The sequence below is a fragment of the Monodelphis domestica genome, chromosome X, assembly GCF_027887165.1.
Source record: "Monodelphis domestica isolate mMonDom1 chromosome X, mMonDom1.pri, whole genome shotgun sequence".
Taxonomy (NCBI): Eukaryota; Metazoa; Chordata; class Mammalia; order Didelphimorphia; family Didelphidae; genus Monodelphis; species Monodelphis domestica.
In genome coordinates, this window is record NC_077235.1 from 86,746,644 (window position 1) to 86,769,330 (window position 22,687).

The following is a 22,687-nucleotide window of genomic DNA, read 5'->3' on the forward strand; positions in this document are numbered from 1 at the left end:
ATCACAGAGTATTCATTCCAATTTAGGCCTTCCCTGATTCTAGGTTCGGTGTTCTGGGCCCATTGCTACCCAGTGGCCTAAAATTCAGTTAAACAGCACAGATGAGAGCCTGCCAAGTTGGCGTCAACCACACTAGCCATTATGCCAGGTCCAAATCTTTCTTCTTGTAGTATCTGATTCACAGAGATCAGTCAGTTTCCTGTCAAAAAAGGGAACTCTTGAGTTTGCATCCCAGTTCCACAAGTCTTGCCTGTGTGGTCTTGGGTAGGCCCTCTTCCCTCCTCTAACTCTCAGTTTCCATGGTGATAGTTTTTCAGCTATCTTGGACAGTGTTTTAGTAGCTACATCTGCCTGTTCTTGTTTTCTTTTTATGTGGACCAGCTGATGACTTCAGTGGGGGTAGTAGTAATTTCCCTTGGAGTTTTGTCACTGTCCTTTCCAGAGAAAACAGGAGCAAACTTAAGAATTTGGCAGCTCTTCCTTCCCTATTTCTTTGCAGAACCAGGGCAGAGTAGCAGCATCCAGGAGCTCAAGCAAGAAACCACACATTCTCATTATCTATGTTAAATGTGTCCCAGTGACCTATGAATCTGGTTTGTTCCTGGGAGTGTTGTGGGACCCACCTGGGTTTGGCACCCCTGGTTTGCAGTGTCCCATTCACTCCAAGCAACAGTCTTTTGGCCTCTTTCCCCCAAGAGAGCTAAAGGCCCTTTTGTTACCTCTTGCTTTTCTAGGTAATCTCAACTCATCAGGAGCTATAGCACTCTATAGATGCTTAAACATTTTTAAAAAATTACATCTAGAAAACAATTTTTTAAAAACTCTTACCGTCTCTTTTCGAATCAATAAGTGGAAGAGTGCTAAGGGCTAGGCAGTGGGAGTTAAGTGAATTGCTCAGGATCACACAGCTAGGAAGTGTCTGAGGTCAGATTGGAACCCAGGACAACCTGACTTAAATCTGCCATGCCACCTAGCTACCCCCTTGACAACTGTGTGATTCGGATGTCTCCCTCCCACTCCTGGAGGCAGCAAATGGTCTGATCCAGGATATACTGATGTTTTCATGCAATATGTATTTGCACGTTCCCCATGTCATGACCAAAGACACATAGCACATATACAATAAGAACCTCACAAAGGATTGATTGGCCTGCAGTCAGATTCCAACAGTTCTTTCTTTGGCTGTGGAAGGATGCTTTTTTATCCTGAGTCTCTGGGGGTTCTGAACGTTCAAGATACTTTTGAGAGGATTCTGCCCCCCGTCTTCATCTAGTGACATATCTCTGAAAACAGTCGAATTCAGTCAGTTGCTGGAATTGTTTTCCTATAAGTCTTCAGAATTCCCCATCCTGCCTCAATGGAGTCACTCTGGTAAAAGTGAGTTTATGGAATCCTTGGTCTTTTTTTGAACCTTTGGCAATTCTTGCCCAAATCGAGACTGCAAGGTAGCAGCCTATGTTGGACTTCCTTCTCTAGCACAAACTTAGGTCTAAGGGTTTGGTCATTTCCACCCCAACAGCTGGTTGTAGCTGACTGCTATGTGCCTATTATTGCTAGACAGACATTGTACTAAGTGTGTGGGATCCAGAAAGAGGCAAAAGACAGACCCTGCCCTCCAGGAGCTTGTAGTCTAGTGGGGAGACATATATGTACAGTCAAGCTCTATGCAGGATCAATAGGAAGTAATTCACTGAGGAAAAGCACTGGAATAAAGAGAGCTTGGGGAAGGTGGGATTTTAGCTGGGACTTAAAGGGAACCCAGAAGGTGGAGAAGGAGAATGTTCCATGCCAGAGTCTAGAGATGAAGTGTCGTGTTCATGGAAACAGCCAGGAAAGAGGCCAGTGTCCCTGGATTGGAGAGTCGGGGAATACAGGGTCGTTACGTTTGATCACATCAGCAAAAGGTAGTTAAGGCAGACTTCTCTGAGCAAAGTTTCGTTTTATTATTGGTGTTGCTGCCCTCCTGGAAAGCAGATCTCTTGGCCCCTGGAGTAGCCAAAAGACCCTAAATTGCGGGTGTGCTCCGTAGCTTTCATAAATATGAATAAAGAAGAAATTGCCTTGTTGGTTATGAGATGGGGAACACTGTGGATTTAGCAAATTATGACCAGTGAAGGAAGGCAGGCGTGGGCCCAGCCCTCTTGGGCTCTGGGGAATGCTGCCTGTAGGAGTTTTGGGGCCCAGCTGCATCTCAAGTTCACAGATACCAGAGTGGAGCACCAGACTCCTGGGTGTAAGATAAGGCCACCCAAAATGGACAAGGATGGGTCACCTTGTTCCAGTTCTCAAGGATGGCCCCCAGATATCATTTAGCTACTCGGAGACTGAAGTGGTGTGAAGTAACCTCTCCCTTGGCACGCCCGATTCCCAGGTGGTACCTAGAGGATAGTTCCCATGCCCAGAGCTTCTCTTTGGTTAGCAGCATTCAGGGGAACCTCAGGGGGAGCTCAGCCAGCCAGCCACAGAGAGGGAGACTTGAACTGTTGCCCAGAGACAAAGAAAAGGATTAGGTTTGCTCTGTGGAATACAGAATATCGTCCCAGAGTGGAATCACTTACAGAGTAGAGGAGAGTAGAAGACAGAACAGACCCTACAGTACCAAAGCAATATGTACTTCTGGCAGTTCATTACAGGCCATGCCCTGAGCAGTTAGAGGACTAAATTGATTACTCATAAATAGGATCAATAAGAAAAAAGCACAGGCTCCATTTTAATCTCAGTGGGAGAGGGCCAGGTTATTTATGAAGGGCTTCAAATCCCAAACAATATTTTGTCTTGAGTGGTGGGGAGGGTGATATAGGCCTGAGCTTTAGGAAAATCTCCCTTGAGGCTGAGTGGAGGATAATCTGGAGTAGGGAAAGACTTGAGGCAGGTGGATCCCCCAACAGCATGAGATGATGAGAGCCTCTTTAGGATAGGGGCAGTGATGCTGCAGAGGTGAAATCACCCAGCAGCCTTAGATTGGGAGCTCTGTGAAGGCAGGGACTGGCTTTGCCTTTCTTTGTATCTCTAGTGCTTAGCACAGTGCCTGGCACATAGTAGGCATTTAGTAAATATTTATTGAATTGAAGTGAAGCAAGAGCTTGGGTATATGGAGAGGGAGAGGGAGAGAGAGAAGTCCAAGATGACTGAGATTGGGAGCCTTATGGATGGGGAGAAGGGTGATGCCATCAACAGTTAATAGGGAGCTTTGGAGGGGGTGGTTCTGTGGAATAATGAGGTCCAGTATAAACTTTCCTCTCATTGATGCCTCTACCTTTTGGCAGAGAGGGCTTATAGATGTGGGTAATTGAACCAGCTCATTACCGCTATATTGTGACCTTGTGCCAGGCATGTGCTCTGTCTTCCAGACCCCTTCTCCAGCTCCGTTCCATCCAAGTGGCCTCTGATTACAAAATTGCTTCTGTTCTGTCCTTTGGTCTTCACCCAAATGTTTTCCGCCATATTTCTCTACTGTCTTCACTGCATTTCCTAGTGCGTTTGTGCACACACACACACACACACACACACACACACACACACACACAAAAGTCCTGCTCCCTGCCTAACTTATCCTGTACCTTTTACCTCCACTTCTCAGGTTTTCTTGTAGAAGCAAAGCAGGGAACCTGATCCAAGAATAACAACAAAAATCTCACTGCATTGGATTAATAAGGCTTTTTTGTTGGCCATTTCAGAGGACCCAACCCTTTGGGACCCCATTTGGAGTTTTCTTGGCAAAGATATAGGAGTGGTTTGCCATTGCCTTCTCTAGCTCATTTGACAGAGGAGGAAACTGAGTCAGAGAGGACTAAGTGACTTGGCCAGGGTCACACAGCTAGGAAGTGTCTGAATCCAGATTTGAATTTAGGAAGATGAATTTTGCTAACTTCAGGTCCAGTAGTCTGTCCACCTCGGTGAACCATGCCCTGGATGATAGAATCAGGACAGGAAAGCTCTCAGGAGATTGGAGCCATGGGTCACATTATTGAATAAGAAAAATTATAAGGTGGTTCTCTACTAAGAGCATTGAGTGTTTCAGGAAGACCTGAGTTCAAATATAGCCTCAGATATTTACTGATTGGGTGACCCCTTCCCCTCGCTTTGTCTCAGTTTCCTCATCTGTAAAACGGGGATAATAATAGCACCTATCTTCCAGAGTCGTGGTGAGGATCAAATGAGCTAATTATAAAGTGGTTAGCACAGTGTCTGGCACACAATAAGTGGCATATAAATGTTATTATAACTAATAATCTTCCTCTTCTAATCCAACCCAGCCCAGTCAGCCCCTTTTGGATCCCGTGTACTATGCTAGGCACTGGGGATGTAAAGATGAAATGAAAAGCAGTCCCTACCCAGTTTGCAGGAAGATATCTTGAGACATGTCCTGATTTGTTCCTGCTCCTTTTGAAAAGAGCCCAGGAAGAAGACTCTTTCAGTCATATGAGATAGTACCTGTCAGGCTTCTCGTGAATTGTGGCATATTCTTATGTCCTGGGCTTTTTTTTTTCTTCCAGGCACTGAACGAATTGAATGAATGAACATCACTGTAAGAGTCAGCCTTGTGAGATGGTACAGCCCAACAGGGGTCCATCGGGAGATTCTGAGACCCTTGGTGAAGGGTCTTCCCTGGGGAAATCAGCCATGCTGCATCTCCCTTCCAGCCAAGTCTCTCCAGAGGCCCTGCAGCGCTTCTTGGAGGAGAACCAGGAGCTCAGAGGTGAGTGCCCCTCTACCAGCTGGGTTAGTAGAAGAGAATGATCAAAGGAACTTGATGGCTTGGGAAGGGGACCTCAGTGTTTTGGTGTTGAGGAGTAGTCTACCCATGTGAAGCCTTGGGAGCTATGAGCCTGAGTGAGGTAAGGAGCCAGTGAGAAGTCCAGGATGGGACCTGGCCATGTCTCCCTTCCCATTCCAGCGGGCATTAGAAACCCGTGGCCCATAAGCTTGATTAAAAAATATCTATCTATTTTGATAAATGCATTTTAGTGCAACTGCTTTCTTTTATAATCCTTTGCATTTTCTTTGATGCATTTCTTATTTGGGAGTCTGTTGGCTCCATCAGATTGCTTAACAATAGCAATTCTCTTCTGTTGCTTATTCCTTTTGCTGCTGGAGGATTGGGAGTTCTTCATGTTGATGATCATTGCTTTCTTAGCTTCTGTCTTGAGGCTTTTGTCTTGGTACTCTCTTCCCTTCCCTGTCAGAAGCCCGAGTGAGGGCAGGTAGATCTGTGATGTTCTTTGTGTAGTGGGCCCTTTAAAGCGTCTTGTCCTGAGGCTATCTTCCTCAAGAGGCCAGGTTGCCTTGGTTTTAGCCAGCCACGTTGTTGTCCCCACTGCCTTGAGTCTCGCTGCCAAGGCCTGGCACAGCCTTCAGGGGTAAGTCTGTGGTGCTTTCAGCCAGCCTCTGAGAATTTGGAGATTGCTCTGGCCGTCACTCTAACTGGTGTGGTAGGTGATGTGGGGAAGGGGTGGTCAGCTTGTGCTTTGATTAGTGCAGTTTTGCTCCCTTATAGCATGGGAATCACCACTCACTTCCTACCTTTCATGCTGTGTCCAGTGGGAGAGTCCCTTTACTGGTCTAGTTTTGATTTCCGTCCTTTTTGAGACGTTTTGTAATGATCAGTTGGAAGGAGATTCAGAAGGCTCTTGCTACTATGCCGCCATCTTGTCTCTGCTGAGTTTTCGGAATATCAGTTGATTTGGGGTTTAGTCTGGTAGAGTTAAAGAGAGGGAAAGCCATGGGACTATTTAGCTAGAAGTTCTCTGCCAAGTTCCCTTTGGCCTTGGCTCCTTTCCTTTCCTCTTGGGAAAGCAGGAAGAGGACAGAGAGCCATGCCAGGGAGTGACCATCCTCTTAACTTCAACATCCTCATGAACACTTCTTTCTGAAATTCTTTCCAAAGGATCGTTTCTGAGCCTCATTTCCTGCCACCTACCATGTGTCCACCTGTTTTGGTTCCAGCCTCCCAGCTTAGTTGGGCCTACGGAAAAAATAATTTTCTCATTTCATTGTTGCCGTGGCAATAATTGTAGATGGATTTGCTCTCTGATTTAGAGCACCTTCTTTCAAAGTTGAAAATTTCAAGAGTCCCTAGGCCCTTTCTGACTTTACTTGTTTAAAGAAACTGAAGGCAACTCTGTGGACAGTTTAGGGGATTTTCCAGGGGAACTTTGAGTGTGACCAAACCAACTTGGAATCTGTCCTCACTCTTCCCTGTCTAAAACACCATTCTTCTATATCCCTGGACCACAGTCTTTTGAGCCATTCCGTAATCCTCTTTGTTTTCCACTGTTCATCACCAGAAACCTTTCCATTACAGATATTTTGGTCTAGATGGAAATTTCTTTTCTGTCCTTGACCTTTGCAGACCACCTGAGTCACAGAGGACGAGCCATTTAGCAATGCTGCTATCAGAATTACAAATGCTTTCTGGAATGGTTTGACCGATTCATGACTCCATTTACCAGCATATTATCGTACCTGTCTGCCCATGAACTTGTCTTGATGGACTTTTCTGGGTTTTTTTATCCTGCTTGCTGATTTGATGAGTAGAAGGTGAAACTTCAGAGTTGGTTCCATGTACATTTCCATATCCATCACTTTGACTTTGCATTTCTTCATATAGAAACTTCCTTCTCTTTTGGCCAATGGCTTTTGGTCTGGAATTTCTTTAAAAGTTACTATTTAAAAGATAAACTTTCTCCCGGGACAATGAAAAATGAGGTGTTTTCATGGGGAATGCAAAAGATGAATGAAATATGGGCTTCTTTACCTAGTTCTTAAATATGGAAATTGAGGGAGCTTTTGGAATCCAGGAAAGAATAGTAAGGCAAGACCTGGGGACAGGGAAAGAAATGGAAGACAGGTCAGAGTACAGACTCTGCTGACATTATCTAATGGTGAGACCTTGGACAAATAAATTACTTCTCTAATCTGGAATCTGTAAAACAAAGGAGTTGTGTCAGATTGCTAGTGAAACTTTGCTCCCAGAAGGAGGCAAGATGTGGAGTGAGAGGAAGTATTTGAGCCCAGCTCGCCTAGCTCTACCGTGACAAAGATCTAGAAAGTGCACCAAGCTGAATTCTGATTGGAGAAATCCCAGAAGTCACAGTGAATAATTTTTCCAGCCCAGGATAGCTTAAGCAGCTAGATGGGGGGAAGTCGGAGAGGTCTATGGACCTTGGGATCAGGGTTGGTGAGGAGCCCAGCCCAGCAGCAGCTACAGCAAGCCTTCTAGCACCCATGGACCGACAAGCCTGAGGGCTGAGACGGGACACCAGAACAGAAAAAGATCCTGGGGCCTTCTGGCACCTCTGCAGCCCCCATCCAGTTTGAGGTCACAGATCCAGAGGAGCGGTCTTGAGTGTGGGTACCAGCTGTGTACTGAGTCAGGAACATGTTGCAGAAATGTACCTACATGGGCCAGAGTAGCAACTCATTTCTAGCCTTTCACCTAGCACCAGAAACCTATAGAGGAGTCCCAGACCAAAGGGGAGCCAGAAGCCCAGTCCTTCTGAACCTGCTGCTAATAGGGACTGAGGCCAGCATTGTCTGCTGAAATTCCCAACTGAGGCCAAGTCGATAGATTCAAACCTGGGTCATGAGGGCAGTGGACATACCTGAGTGTTATCTCATTTGGGAAGCACTGAAAACTTGCAGGTCCCCACAAAAACTGTGATAGCAGCAGAAGGCTAGTTATAATGAGAGCTGACACTTACGTGTGTATATATATAGCGCTTTTATTTAGATAGTGCTTACTGTGCACCTAGCAATTTTCTCATTTGATCCTCACGGCAGCCCTGGGAAGTAGATGCTGTTGTTATCCACATTTTATAGAGGAGGAAATGGAGGCAGGCAGAGGTGGGAAGTAACTTGACCAGAGCAGAACCAGCACTAATATCGAATCCAAGAAGCAGGCTGGAAGAACGAGCAAACCAAAAAAGGAACCCAAAGAAGGAGCTATTTTGGTAACAGGGAAGCTCAGAAGAAGGGGCCTGAAGAACATCTGTAAGCAAAACTTCAAAGAAAAATGCAGCTGGGACACTAGGCTAACAAGAATTCCTCAAAGAGATTAAACAAAAAAGCAAAAAGGCTTGTTTACAAACCAAATAGATCAGTAGTGGAAACCATTGGAAAAGAAGTGAGAGCTCTAGCAGAAAATCATGAAGAGATTTTACAGCTTTGTAAAGGGGATACAGAATGTTCCTTTTCTTAATGACATCATTGGTGATATCTTTTGACTTGAGCATAAATTGGATTTTTAAAATTGTTTTCTGACATTTTGCAATCCATGTTCTCTCCCTTTCCCTTCCCCAGGACAGTAGGTAATATGATATATGGTGCAAATATGCTATCATATACATATTTCCACGGGCATAATGTTATGAAAGAAGACACATACTGCTTACACTAGAGAAAAATTGATAATGGAACATTTCTAAAGAAAATAACTCCTTAAAATTCAAATTGGCCAAAGAGGTACAAAACTGTATTCGAGAAAATAAAATGAAATGGAACTCCAAATGTTCATTCCAAAATGAATGCTGTAGCCAAAATCTAGAGCCCTCAGGTCAGGGAGAAAATAGCAGAAGTAGCAGGAAGCAAAAAATGGAGGTAAAGTGGAATCACAGTCAGGATCACACAGGATTTGGTTTTTTCTTTTTAAAAATATTTTTCCAAGGGTACATAATTCATTTTCTCTCCCACCTCCTGGAGCTAACAAGCAATTCCACCGGGTTATACATGTGTTATCACTTGCTACCTCTTTCCATTGTATTCATTTTGGTAATAGAGTCATCTTTTAAAACCCCAACCCCAAATCATGTATAAACAAGTGATAAATCTTATGCTTTTTTCCTGCATTTCTACTCCCAAAATTCTTTCTCAATCACACAGACAAAAGGAACTCCATAAGCACAATTAGGAAACAGCTGTCACACAAATAAAGACAGATCTAAATAATTGGAGAAATAATTGCTCATGGGTAGATTGAGCCAATAAAAGAAAAATGTCATTGCTATCTAAATTAATTTACTTAGGAAATACCAAACAATTACTTTATAGAGCTAGAAAAAAAATCTCAAACAGAATTCATCTGGAGAAATAAAAGGTCAAGAATATTGAGGGAATCAGTGGGAAAAAAGTAGGAACAGTGCCTTAGCAGTGTCAGATCTCCAACTACTCCGAGCTGTAGTCTTCAAGGCATTTCACAACGAGGTATGAAATAGGGAAGTTGAGCATTGGAATGCATAATGTACCCAATATATAGAAGTAAATCATCACAGTGACCTACTGTTTGATAAATTCAGAGCCTAGCTATTAGGGCAATAACTTACTTTTCATTTTATTTTTAGTTTGCTATAGATATTTCTGTTTGGATTGGTCCCTGTCCCTTTTCTTTATCTCTTTTGGATATAGGCCTAATAATGGTAATGCAAGGCCAGAGAGTATGTATACCTTGACAGCCCTTTGAACACAGTTCCGAATTGTACTTGAGGATGGTTGGCCTAGTTCACAGCTCCAGCAACAGTGCATTAGTATCCCTATCTTGCCACATCCTCTCCACCATTTTGTCTTTTTCTTTTTCTATCATGTTAGGCGTGAAGTGGTACCTCAGAGTTGTTTTAATTTCCATTTCTCTCATCAATGGTAATTTAGAGCATTCTTTTCCTATGACTATAGATAGCTTTGATTTCTTCTTCTGAAAATTGTCTTTTCATATCCTTTGACCATTTAGCATTTGCGGATTGACTTTTTTTTTAAAAACCCTTTCTGTCTTAAAATTCATATACTAAGTATTATTTCCAGGGCAGAAGAATGCCAGTGAGATTCAGTGACTTGCCCAGGATCACACAGCTAGGAAGTGACCAGATCCCAAGTCCTCCTGTCTCTAGGCCTGGTACTCGTATCTACTGTGTTTCCTAGCTGCTCCTGATTGATTCATTTTTAGAAATTTGACTCAATTCCCTATATGTTTGAGAAATGAGACCTTTATCAGAAAAACTTATAACTTTTTCCCCAGTTTCCTGATTTCTTTGCATTTTGGACTACATTGGTTTTGTTTATGCAAAAGCTTCCATTTGATGAGATCAAAATTGTCCATTTTACCTGTCATGATCCTCTCTGTCTGGTGCTGGTCATGAATTTTTCCCTTACCATAGATCTGAGGCATGATTTTTTTTCTAGGTTCCCCAGATTTGTTTATGGATATCTCAATGTTTAAACTGTGTTCTTATTTTGAGCTTATTTTGGTATCCAGTGTGAGAGATTGATCTGTGTCTGATTTTCTGCCAGACTGTTGCCAGTTTTTATCAAATAACAAGTCCTTGCTTCAATGGCTTGATCTTTGGGTTTATCACATATGAGGTTACTGTGGTAACCTTTTACTTATCTATATTGTGTATCTATTCCATTGATAAATCACCCTACTTCTTAAACAGTCTCAGATTGCTTTGGTGATAAAATAAGAATAGTCTGACTGGAGGTGGAGTCAAGATGGTGGCATAGAGGCAGCAAATGTTCAGACCTCTGAAAACCCTTCCTTACCGATTACAAATTAAATGCTCCCAGGGGACTGAAAATCAAACCTAAGAACAAGACAGAGCCAAGGAACCCTCCTGCTGGACTCAACTTAAAAGCCACATCCCCCAAAAGTCAGAATTTGAGAACACTCCGGTTTAAGGAGAGGGAAGAAGGAAGGTTCCGGGACCACTCCCCCACCTAGAATGCTTAGCCTCCAGCGGCAGCTGGAACCTCAGGGTCAGCGAAGGCGCTGGTCTGGAGGGAGTACCTTGTGGGCAAAGCTGTGCCAGACTCAGAGCATCCAACACAGGCAGTGGGGAAGCAGATAAAGAAGAAATCCAGAGCACAGAGCAGGCAGCAGTTGCAGCAGCAGAGATACTCCATATTGCCTCCCCTCCCCTTCCCGAAGTTTTGGCCTCAGAGAACATCTTGCAACCCAGCTGGACTTAATCCCATCAAAGCCTCCAGAGGGCAGGGAAGTTCAAGCTCCAACACTCCTCCCCCACACAGTGCACTGAGAGATTTACTGACAGAACTCCAAGGGTGAAGGTGGAAAGAAAAGCCCAAAACCACAAAAAAATGAGAGGAGTAAGACCTCAGGCAACTGCAAGGAGTAAAGAAGGGGGTAAATATGAGCAAACAACAGAAAAAGAAAAAAAGAAACTACAATTGACAGCTTCTATACAGGCAATGAACGAAGAACAAATGGAATAGAGAAGGATGAGGGAACACCAAGCCAAAAAAAAAAAAACCAAAAACACAGAAAACCCAGCGAATTGAATACAGGCTCTGGAAGAACTCAAAATACAATTCAAAACACAATTAAGAAAGGCTGAAGACAACTGGGAAAAGAACTTAAAAACTTAATATAAGTCATCTGGAAACAGAGGCACTTGAACTAAAACAAGAAAATAGTGTCTTGAAAGCCAAAATCAACCAGCTTGAAAATGAGGCAAAGGAGATGAAAGATGAGGCAAAGAAAATGAAAGATGAGACAAAGAGGATGAAAGATGACCTCCAAAGAAAATCAGACCAGAAGGAGAAGGATGACCAAAAAGCCAGGTATGAAATTCAGTCTTTAAGAACCAGAATACAACAACTAGAATCAAGTGACTTCACAAGGCAGCAGGACACTATAAAACAAAACCAAAAGAATGAAAAAATTGAGGAAAATATGAAGCACCTCATTCCCAAAACAGAAGATTTAGAAAATCGTTCCAGGAGAGACAACTTAAGAATCATTGGCCTACTGGAAGACCATGACAAATGAAAAAAGCCTGGACATCACACTACAGGAAATTATCCAAGAAAACTGCCCCGATATTCTAGAACAAGAGGGAAAAGTGGAGTTTGAAAGAATCCACAGATCACCTCCTGTACTGAATCCCCAACTGACAATATCCAAGAATTTTATAGCCAAATTCAAGAACTATCAGACCAAGGAAACAATATTACAAGCTGCCAAGAAGACAACTTTAGTTGCAGGATACGAAATGAACCCACATAAGTCATCAGCATTTCTATATCTCTCCAGCACATCTCAGCATCAAGAATTAGAAAGAGAAATTCTATTTAAAATCACCCTAGGCAACATAAAATACTTAGGAATCTATCTGCTGAAACAAGCACAAGAACTATATGAACACAACTACAAAACACTCTCCACACAATTAAAACTAGATCTAAACAATTGGAAAAATATCGACTGCTCATGGGTAGGATGAGCTAACATAATAAAAATGACAATCCTGCCCAAATTAATTTACTTATTTAGTGCCATACCCATTGAACTACCAAAAAACTTTTTTACTGAATTAGAAAAAAACCATAACAAAGTTCATTTGGAAGAACAAAAGATCAAGGATATCCAGGGAAATCATGAAAAAAAAAATGCTAAGGTAGGAGACCTTGCAGTCCCAGATCTTAAACTATACTATAAAACAGTGGTCATGAAAACAATTTGGTACTGGCTAAGATACAGAAAGGAGGATCAGTGGAACAGACTTGGGGTAAGTGACCTCAGTAAGACAGTATGATAAGCCCAAAGATCCCAGCTTTTGGGACCAAAACCAACTATTTGATAAAAACTGCTGGGAAAATTGGAAGACAGTATGGGAGAGATTAGGTTTGGATTAACATCTCACAACCTATACTAAAATATACTCAGAATAGGTGAATGACTTGAATATGAAGAAGGAAACTAGAAGCACATTAGGTGAACACAGGATAGTATACCTGTCAGATCTTTGGGAAAGGAAAGATTTTAAAACCAAGCAGGAGCTAGAAAAAAATCACAAAATGTAAAATAAATAATTTCGATTAAATCAAATTAAAAAGGTTTTGTACAAACAAACCCAACACAACCAAAATTAGAAGGGAAGCAACAAATTGGGAAACAGTCTTCATTACAAAAACCTCTGACAAAGGTCTAATCACTCAAATTTATAAAGAGCTAAACCAATTGTACGAAAAATCAAGCCATTCTCCAATTGATAAATGGGCAAGGGACATGAATAGACAATTTTCAGTTAAAGAAATCAAAACTATTAATAAGCACATGAAAAAGTGTTCTAAATCTCTTATAATCAGAGAGATGCACATCAAAGCAACTCTGAGGTATCACCTCACACCTAACAGGTTGGCTAACCTGACAGCAAAAGAAAGTAACAAATGCTGGAGGGGATGTGGCAAAGTGGGGACACTAATGCATTTCTGGTGGAGTTGTTAATTGATCCAACTATTCTGGAGGGCAATTTGGAACTATGCCCAAAGGGCACTAAAAGACTGTCTTGCCTTTGATCCAGCCATAGCACTGCTTGGTTTGTGCCCCAAAGAGATAATAAGGAAAAAGACTTGTACAAAAATATTGATAGCTGCACTGTTTGTGGTGGCAAAAAAATTGGAAAATGAGGGGATGCCCTTCACTTGGGGAATGGCTGAACAAATTATGATATCTGTTGGTGGTGATGGAATACTATTGTGCTCAAAGGAATAATAAACTGGAAGAATTCCATGTGAACTGGAACGACCTCCAGGAATTGATGCAGAGTGAGAGGAGCAGAGCCAGGAGAACATTGTACACAGACTGATACACTGTGGTACAATTGAATGTCATGGACTTCTCCATTAGTGGCAATGCAGTGATCCTGAATAACTCAGAGGAATCTACGAGAAAGAACACTATCCACATTCAGAGGAAAAACTTTGGGAGTAGAAACACAAACTGCTTGAATACATGGGTCGGAGGGATATGGCTGGGAATGGAGACTCTAAATGAACATCCTAATGCAAACACCAACAACATGGAAATAGGTTCTGATCAAGGACACATGTAATACTCAATGTAATTGTGCATCGGCTGCGGGGAGGGAGGGAAATAATGTGATTCTTGTAACCAAGGAATAATGTTCTAAATTGACTAAATTATTTTTAAAAAAATGAATTGTCTGACTGAAGAAACTGTTGGGAAACCTGGAGAGTAATTTGGCTTCTGCATTGACTAACATCTCACCAGGTGTATACCAAGATAATTTCAAAACTGGTACATGGTTTAGACATCAAGGGTGCTATCATCATGGCCTGTCATGTCTATATATAGAAGAGTTCATTATTGTGATATGGAAATCACTTTAAAAGACTGATATATATAAATTTAAGGTCGCCAAGGAATTCAGCTATGTAATTCTTAAATGAAAACTCAAGTCAGCTGTCAACCTTTTTTTATGGTGTTTTAATTACAAACAGGAGGAAGAAAAGTATTAGAGGGAGAGAGAGAGAGAGGAAAAAGGGAGAGAAGGAAATAGGGCTTAAATACCCACTCTGCTTAAGCTGAGCCAAAGGCCCAAGGCCCTGGATAGCTGAGGCAAAGAAAAGATATCAGTTCCTATCACTCACGTGACCAAAATGGAGAACAGTCTGAGGGCTCCTGCACTCCAAGCACCAGACTCCAACAGCCTTTTTTCCTCCACACAGGAAGTCCCCAGAACTCCTGAGCTGTCCTCTACCTCACTTCCTGTCTCTCCCCTGTGCCAATGGTGGCTCTAGCTTAACCCAGGACCGCCCAGAGGTCTGTCCCCTTTGCACATGTCTGTTGAAGGCCATATTCTCAAATAATTAAATCTTGAGGTTTTGCTGCAGTCCTTCCTGATCTTGTTACCCTGAGTAGGGTGAGATTATAGTTTCCAAGACGTGATTCTGTTATTCCAAGTATCTCTGTTGTTATTGATCAGGAAATAGCTAAATCCCATCTTCTAAAGAATGGTCTGAATAGGGTTGAGTAGTTTTGAAATTCACAATACCCCCTGAGGCCCAAGGAAGACTAATCTCTCCAATGGGTCTTGTAAACATACCAGCTATGAAATTACAATAGAGATAAAGGAAAAATAGGAGAGATAGAGAGAGACAGCAAAACCAATGTTTTGCTGGCCAAATTGACAAAAGCCAATTAGGGGGCAGTCCCCTTTGGCAGAAGAGTGGAGTGTACATTCAAAATAAATTCAATCAATCTTCAGTTCAAGCAACCATACCCTAAGGTTCATTCTTGATCTTGATGTAATGTAGGTTTTCTGGCATCTTTCTGCAATAGTTCATTCTCTGGACTTAGGAGTTAGCAAGCTTCTTCCTTGAAGATGTTTCTCAAACAAAAAAAAACTTTTCAAAATCTTGGATTTTTATTAAAATACAATCACCCCTCAAGTGGGTGTTAAAAAAATCCAGTTCAGCTCAGGATGCATTGTTGAGTTATGGGGGTATATGAGTCAGTTATTAAAAGAATTCAAAAACAATAAAAACAAAGTAAACAAAAACCAAAAATATATAAAGGGAAAAAATATGGAAGAAAGTTAAACTTTTGGGAGAAAAGGAAGAAAAACAAATTTCAAAATCAGAATCAAAATAACAAAATCTATGTATAAAATGTTGAGTAAACAAGAATAACTTCATAATGGGCCCTTGTAAAGGTCCAATTTAAAGTAATTTCTATCCCACAAGTCTGTAGAACAGAATGCAGTAATATTTCACTTACCCATTTGCAGCCAAGACTACAGGAAGTTGTCATATTACAAGAAAGAAAGGAACTAGAATTCTATTTTGATAAGGAAGAGTCATTCCCTGGTCTGCCTTTTTTCATTCTCAATGATATAGGGAGCCAGCATGATAGTCAAATTTTTGTACTTGTATAAAGAGTGTAGATACAAGGAAGTCCTATGACTTAACAAATGTCAAGCGTCGCAACCTCGAGTCCACATTAGTATTTCCTGTGTGCTCTTTTGGCACTATTCAGGTAAAGTCTGTGCTCCTTGTTTTTATCCCATTTCCTGGAATCAGACACAAACATTAATCATAGTCCCATAACATTTTATCAATAAATGGCAGGTTCCCACAGTCTAAAGCTGTTTGGGTATGTATATTTAAATTTATATTACTGCAGAGAGAGAGAAAAAAATTAATTGCATGTACCTTTTGTATAAGAAATGAGGAAAGGGGAAAAAATTCAAATATTCAAAAGAAAAGCAATAATAAAAAAATAAGGGAAAGAGAAGAAAAAAATCAGGAATTCAATGTGTTTTTGAAAAAACAGCATCCACTTGTCAATGGATTATTATCTTCAATGCATGTGACAGGATACAGTCAATCAGTCTCAGCAGAAAGTGCTCTCTTTACATGTGAGCAATGAATCCAAGAGTCCTTTTCTCCAACCTTTATAGATGTTGGAGTAGTTAACAATATTTGGAATGGTCCTTCCCACGAAGGCTGAGTTGCTCCAGTACGCTGGAAATTCTTAATATTGTAAACCTTAAAATTTCCCAGACCCTACTTTATAAGATTGGATTAAGACAATTCCCCAGTTGGGCAGTGAACTCTACTTAAAGCAGGAATGTGAGAATTCTACTTTACCTACTTGGGTCTGCCCTAGGGGAAGATAAAGTTGTAAACTCTTTTCTGAACAATGAAAAGTACTTAAACCCATACTTTTCTTAAGCTAAGTGCCTATAAAGGTCAAGCAACTTGTGAATTTACAAGGAACAAAGAACTGGAAAACTTACACAGAGCTTTCCTGGTGTGAATTACTCAAAAATCCACACCTTCTTAGGTGTGGACTAAGAATGGGTGATCCTTTAGAAACATCTACAGTGATTGGTAGATGTAAGGACTTAGGGGAGGTGACATAGGAGATTTTGCCCTTAAAAATAAGAGCTCAGAGAAGAGCTAGATCTGATTCTGAGGGAGCTCATTTTGAGAAGACTCATTTTGAGATTCTTGATTTCTGACTCTCATTCTGAAGGAGAGTTACTTGAGGAGCTCCTCTGAGGGACTCTGTCCCTCTGGGGTAGGAGCTCTGGAGGCTCTTGAGAGAGGCCCTTTGAAGCAATCTCTGGCTGGAAGACTCTTTGAGGAAGGATGCTGGCCTGGTGTCACTAAAATCCTTGTTTAGTCAGACCTTGTGGTAAGTATTAAAAAACTGACTGATTTCTCTTTTTAAGACTCAGGTCTAGGCCATATTGGCTTGAGGCCCTTCATACTTATTCCTTTCTTACTCTCTCTCTCTTTCTTTGATTACTCATTGTATTGTTAATTAAAATCTCTATAAAACCCAATTGACTTGGGTATTTGAATAATTGGGAATATTTCCCTGGCGATCACCTTATATTTGATTTTAAAACCCAAGACACTGCAGTGAAACATATTTCTGTGGTCAAATTTGCTCACCCTCTCTTATATCTATCACAATTTATATCTTCCACTATTTTAATCACTGCAGTTTAAGGCCTCAACCATTTTAGATCTCACAATATACACCTTGTCTCCTAGGTTCAGGTCGTGAAGTGAAAAGTCTAGTGGTCCGGCTTGTACTTCAGCTCCAGATTCATGAAGTTCACGCAGTTTATGCTGTAATTCCTGTATATAGGAAGCAATAGTAGTATCTCCCCCTAATAATGATGTGTATGCCGGGGAGAAAGGCTTAGCCTGTATAGGTGGATGTCCAAAAAGCATCTCAAATGGTGAAATATGTAAGTCTCCTCTAGGCCTGCTTCTAAGATAAAATAGGGCCAGAGGGAGAATTTCAGGCCATTTTAAATGGCCTTTAAATTTGCCAATCATAGTTTTAAGTTCTTTATTCATCCTTTCAACTTGACCTGAGCTCTGGGGATGATATGGAACATGGAATTTGGGAGTTATCCGCAAGCAAGAATATATTTGGTTTAAGACAGAATCGGTAAAATGACTTCCTCTATCAGAATCAATACGTGCTGGCAGGACAAAACGAGGAATAATTTCTTTTAAAAGCACCTTAACAACAAAAGCCGCTGTGGCTCGGGTCGCAGGAAATGCTTCCGGCCATCTGGTCAGTTGATCTACTATGACTAGACAAGATTTATAATGTCCGGCCTTTGGCATTGTTATGAAATCTATCTGTAGGTGCTCAAAAGGTGTGTAAGCCAGAGGACACCCACTGAAAGCTTTTCCACGAAAGGCACGTTGGTTATATGCCTGGCAGGTAGAGCAGGCTGAACACACTTTAGAGGCTACGGTAGTTATACCGGCGGCTATCCATACTCTCTTAACAGAGTCCACGATGCCCTGGGTACTAAAGTGACCATTTTTATGAACAGATTGGCAAATTTGGTGATAGAAACTTCTAGGGAGCAAGGGTTTCCGTTCAGATGATACCCACACTCCATTGATCTGTTTTGCTTTAAATTTTTGTTTCCATTTTTCCACTTCCTTTTCATTATAGGAAAGTGATAAATTTAAATCATCAGTGGTTGTTAATGTTAAAATTAATCCAGGTCCTTCTATGGCTACTAGCTTTGCAGCGGCATCTGCTCGGTCATTTCCTCTAGAGACAGGGTCAGAGCCACCTGTATGGGCAGAGCAATGAACTACAGCTAGGGCTTCAGGCAGTTTGAGAGTAGAAAGAACTTCATTAATAATTTCTGTATTAGCTATGGATTTTCCAGCTGAGGTTAAAAATCCTCTCTGGAGCCATAGCATCCCGACTGAGTGATAAATGCCAAAAGCATATCTAGAATCCGTATAAATTGTTGCCTTTTTACCCTTGGCAATTATACAGGCATGTTTCAGAGCTATGAGTTCTGCTCCTTGAGCGCTAATATTAGAGGGCAGCGAAGCTGACCACTCAGTGGCAAATTCTGTGACTACAGCAGCTCCAGTGTAGCGTATGCCATCTCTCATAAAAGAAGAACCATTAGTAAATAAGACTAGATCTGAGTTGTTTAAGGGAGTGTCCAAGAGATCATCTCGAGGCTTTTCTGCCATGGACACTAGTGTTTCACAACTATGTAATGGTTCTCCAAGGTTATTTCATACCTTGTAATTCGCTGATCAGAAAATGCCTGGGTTCTATGTCTTAACAACATGTGGGCACATAATTGTTAATGGGCATCCCAATACTAGATCAACAGTTTTTGTCACTAGTAAGGCTGTAGCAGCTACTCCTCTAAGACATGGTGGTGCTCCTGATGCTACTGGGTCCAGTTGGGCAGAATAATAGGCAATTCGGCTCTGAGAAGGTCCCAAAGTCTGAGTTAAAACACCTGAAGCTACCCCTCTTCGCTCATGTACATACAAAGTAAATGGCTTGTTGTAATCTGGGATGCCTAGAGTGGGGGCAGACAGGATAGTCTTTTTTAGATCTGATAGAACTGACAGGTGTTCTGGTTCTAATATGAGGGGTTCAGGGACCGAATCCCTTGTTAGTGCTATAAGGGTTTTAGTAATTTCCCCATAGCAAGGAATCCATTGTCTACAAAACCCTGTTGCTCCCAAAATTGCTCTCAACTGTTTCTTAGTGGTAGGAGCACTTAAATTTTGAATATTCTCAATTCGTTTGGGAGAAATCAAGCGGGCACCTGCAGTCAGGATGAACCCCAAATATTCTACTTTAGGGAGGCACCACTGAACCTTATCCTTCGAGATCTTATGACCTCTTTTGTGCAATTCCAAAAGAAGGTGCTTGCTATCTTTCTGACATGTTTCCACATCTGTTGAAGATAAGAGTAGGTCATCTACGTACTTGATTAATTTGCTGTTTTTAAATTTTATATTATCTGTATCTTGGCTCAAAATTTGCTCAAATAAGCTCGGGCTGTCTACGAAACTTTGTGGCAAACGACTCCAGCAGTATTACGGCCTTGCCAGGTGAAAGCAAAGATATGTCTCGAGTTCTCATGTATGGGTATGAAAAAGAAGGCTGAGCACAAGTCAAGTACTGTAAAGTATGTAGCTGTGCTAGGAATAGAAGAAATAATAGTATTGATATTGGAAACTATGGAGTGTCTCTTTATAACGTGATTGTTCACAGCCCTCAAATCCTGCACGAATCTATAGAGGTGTTTGCCATTGGGCCCTCTTTTTGTTTTTTTAACAGGCAGTATGGGCGTGTTGTATTCAGATTTACAAGGGATTATTATTCCCTGATCAATTAATGAGTTAATTACTGGGGTAATCCCCTCAATTGCCTCTTTTGAGAGGGGATACTGAGGAATGGAAGGAGGTGGGCTAGATTTAGTTTTTTTTTTTAATTTTATAATATTTTATTTAATCATTTCCAAGCATTATTTGTTAAAGACAAAGATCATTTTCTTTTCCTCCCCCCCACCCCCCATAGCCGACGCGTGATTCCACTGGGTTAGATTTAGTTTTTATCTGCACAGGAACAGCCAATTTAAGTAAGCCTACATCGGAAGAAGATGTGGCCCAAAGAGACTCCGGTATATCTTCAGGTATTGCAAAGGTGGGATGCTCTTTTTTCTCCTGACTCTCTGAGAGAATTACAGGGAGTAAATTTAAAGATTCCTCAGGTACTTCCAATGATAAAGAACCATCTGAGGAACAGGTTAATGTGGCTCTGAGTTTGCATAGAAGGTCCCTCCCCAGCAAATTTAAAGGGGAGTCAGGCATCAAAAGGAAGGAATGTTGTACCTCTAGGGGTCCTACAGACATCATTCTAGGAGGAAGTCTTTTAACTCTTTGGGTTATTCCTGATACTCCCATTACATTCTCTGAGCCAACAGAATAACATTGTAAATCAGGTGTTCTCTTTAATACAGACCAGGAAGATCCAGTGTCTAATAGACAATCATAATAGGTGTTACCCACCTTTAAAGTAACATGGGGTTCATTAGTATGGGGGGGTAGTGGATAGGGACAATGGGTAGTAGGACATCAGGGTTCCGAAAATCAAAGGTTGTATCCTCTGATTCCTGTGCCCCAGCCCCCCTGGACACCTTCATTGTTTTTTGGGAATTTCCTTGGGCACCCCCCTGAAAAGCGCCCCCCTGAAGGGCACCCCCCTGAGGGGCATTTGCGCCTCGAGTATTTTTTGGACGAGCACCATTTTTTATATTTTGTTGTGGAGTTATTTCATTTGAGTTATCATTTCCCCAATATCCATTCCTATAGTCATCATTCCTAAAGTTGTGGTTTTCATTGTCATAATTATATTTATTTCTATAATTATCACTTCTGTAGTTGTTATTAAACTGAGTATTCCTTCCTATAATCTTGAGAAAAGCTCTACACTGTACCGTATTGTGGCCCTTCTTCCCACAGAAGTGGCAGGTAATGGATTGATAATTAGATTTCTGGAGAGGGGCAAGTGTCATTGGTTCATAATCATGCCCACTTTATAATTTAGCTCTCCTATCTATTACACATCTCATCTTTTTTTCTTCATTTCCTTCATGTCATCATTATTTTCTTCCTTTTCTTTGTTTCCCTTTAAAACATATATAGCTGTTTTTCGCAATTCTTCAAGGTCCATATCTGACCATCTTGGTCATTGTGTTCTAAAATAATTCTTAATTGCTTTACAAGAGTTATTGACAAAGATCCTTCTAACTTGTCTTAAGCTATTCTCTTTAGTTAGGTCCCAATCCAAGTATCTGTCCCCAAACTCGATTATTCTATCCATGAATCTGGAGGGTGTTTCTTCCTCCTTTTGCTTAATTTTTTCAAGTTCCATCCACTTATCTGTACTGTCTGCACATTCCTTCATTGCCATAAGGATGGCCTCTCTACAACAGTATAGTTGTAGATAATCCTCAGGATTGTTATAGTCCCATTCTGGATCCTGAGATGGCCAATGAGCTGCGTTACGCCCCCGGGTTTTGTTGACATGAGCAATTATTTTATTTTTCTCACGTTCAGTTAAAAAAGCCTGTAGCAAGTTCTCAATGTCCTTGTAAGACGGATTATACTCAAAAAAATATGTCTCCCATCTTTTTTGTTACTAGAAAGGGATCTTGTTCATATGTGGGGATATTTCGTGTAAATTCATTTATTTCTTGGGGAGTAAACTGTATCCTATGTCTTAAAGTCACCACATCCCCATTCCATCCTATTTCAGGTACTTCTCTTAGAGGAAACAGGCCTCTAGTTGAATTTTGTACTTGTGGGTCAGTTTGACAAGGACAGGTTTCTCTAGGAGGACGAGATCTCCTTTGCATTGGAATTTGGTTTTCTGTTGGAGAGGGAACATGAGAAACTGGGATTGCAGGGGAAGGGTTTTGGGGATTAAATTCAGTCAAAATTTGCACTACACGAGAGAAGCAGTCTGTTAACTGAGCTATAGGGAAGGTTTTTTCCATCTGTATTTCAGGGAAGGAAATTTCCTCATTCAAAGGTTCAGAAACAGGTCTGTTTCTGGTAGAGTGGGTGTTTGCCCATTGATCCTGTAAGAAACATTTTAGATCTTCTAATTGGGCTTGCATTTTATCCTCAATTTTTTTCATTTTAGCATCTCTAAATACAGTATTGAGGAGTACAAAAATGACATTACATATTAATATAAAAAATTGGAGGTATCCTGCATTCCTCAATGCCCCTAATTCTTCAACTGCCATATAAATGTCAAAGAATGTAGTATTCATTATATATATATATATATATATATATATATATATATATATATAATTTTTTTTGGTAATTATTTTTCTAACAGTCTTCACAAAACACATGGGGAGCAGGACAAAGCAAAAACTTTCCACAGGTTTTTTTTTTTACTCCTAATCTAGGCAGTTTTTCCCTAAGGGAAAGGATATTTAGAAACAGCTCTCCCTCCCATCAGGAGCCCTCAGAGCTACTGAAAGGACAGAAAACTCAGGGCTGGCAAAGGGGTTGCTCCAAAGAGCTTACCTTGAAAGTAACCCGGGCCAGT

At 41.1% G+C, this 22,687-nt stretch overlaps 1 protein-coding gene across 5 annotated transcripts in view; it reads left to right on the forward strand.

The window, feature by feature from the left end:
• Positions 1-22,687, forward strand: part of IKBKG (inhibitor of nuclear factor kappa B kinase regulatory subunit gamma) — a 66,075-nt gene that overhangs the window by 11,901 nt on the left and 31,487 nt on the right. For all 5 annotated transcript variants that reach the window (XM_007506902.3, XM_056809745.1, XM_007506901.3 and 2 more), the window contains one exon: positions 4,497-4,699. In XM_007506902.3, the coding sequence (XP_007506964.1) occupies positions 4,513-4,699 (187 nt within the window). In that variant the 5' untranslated portion in view covers positions 4,497-4,512. The remainder of the gene's footprint in view (positions 1-4,496; positions 4,700-22,687) is intronic.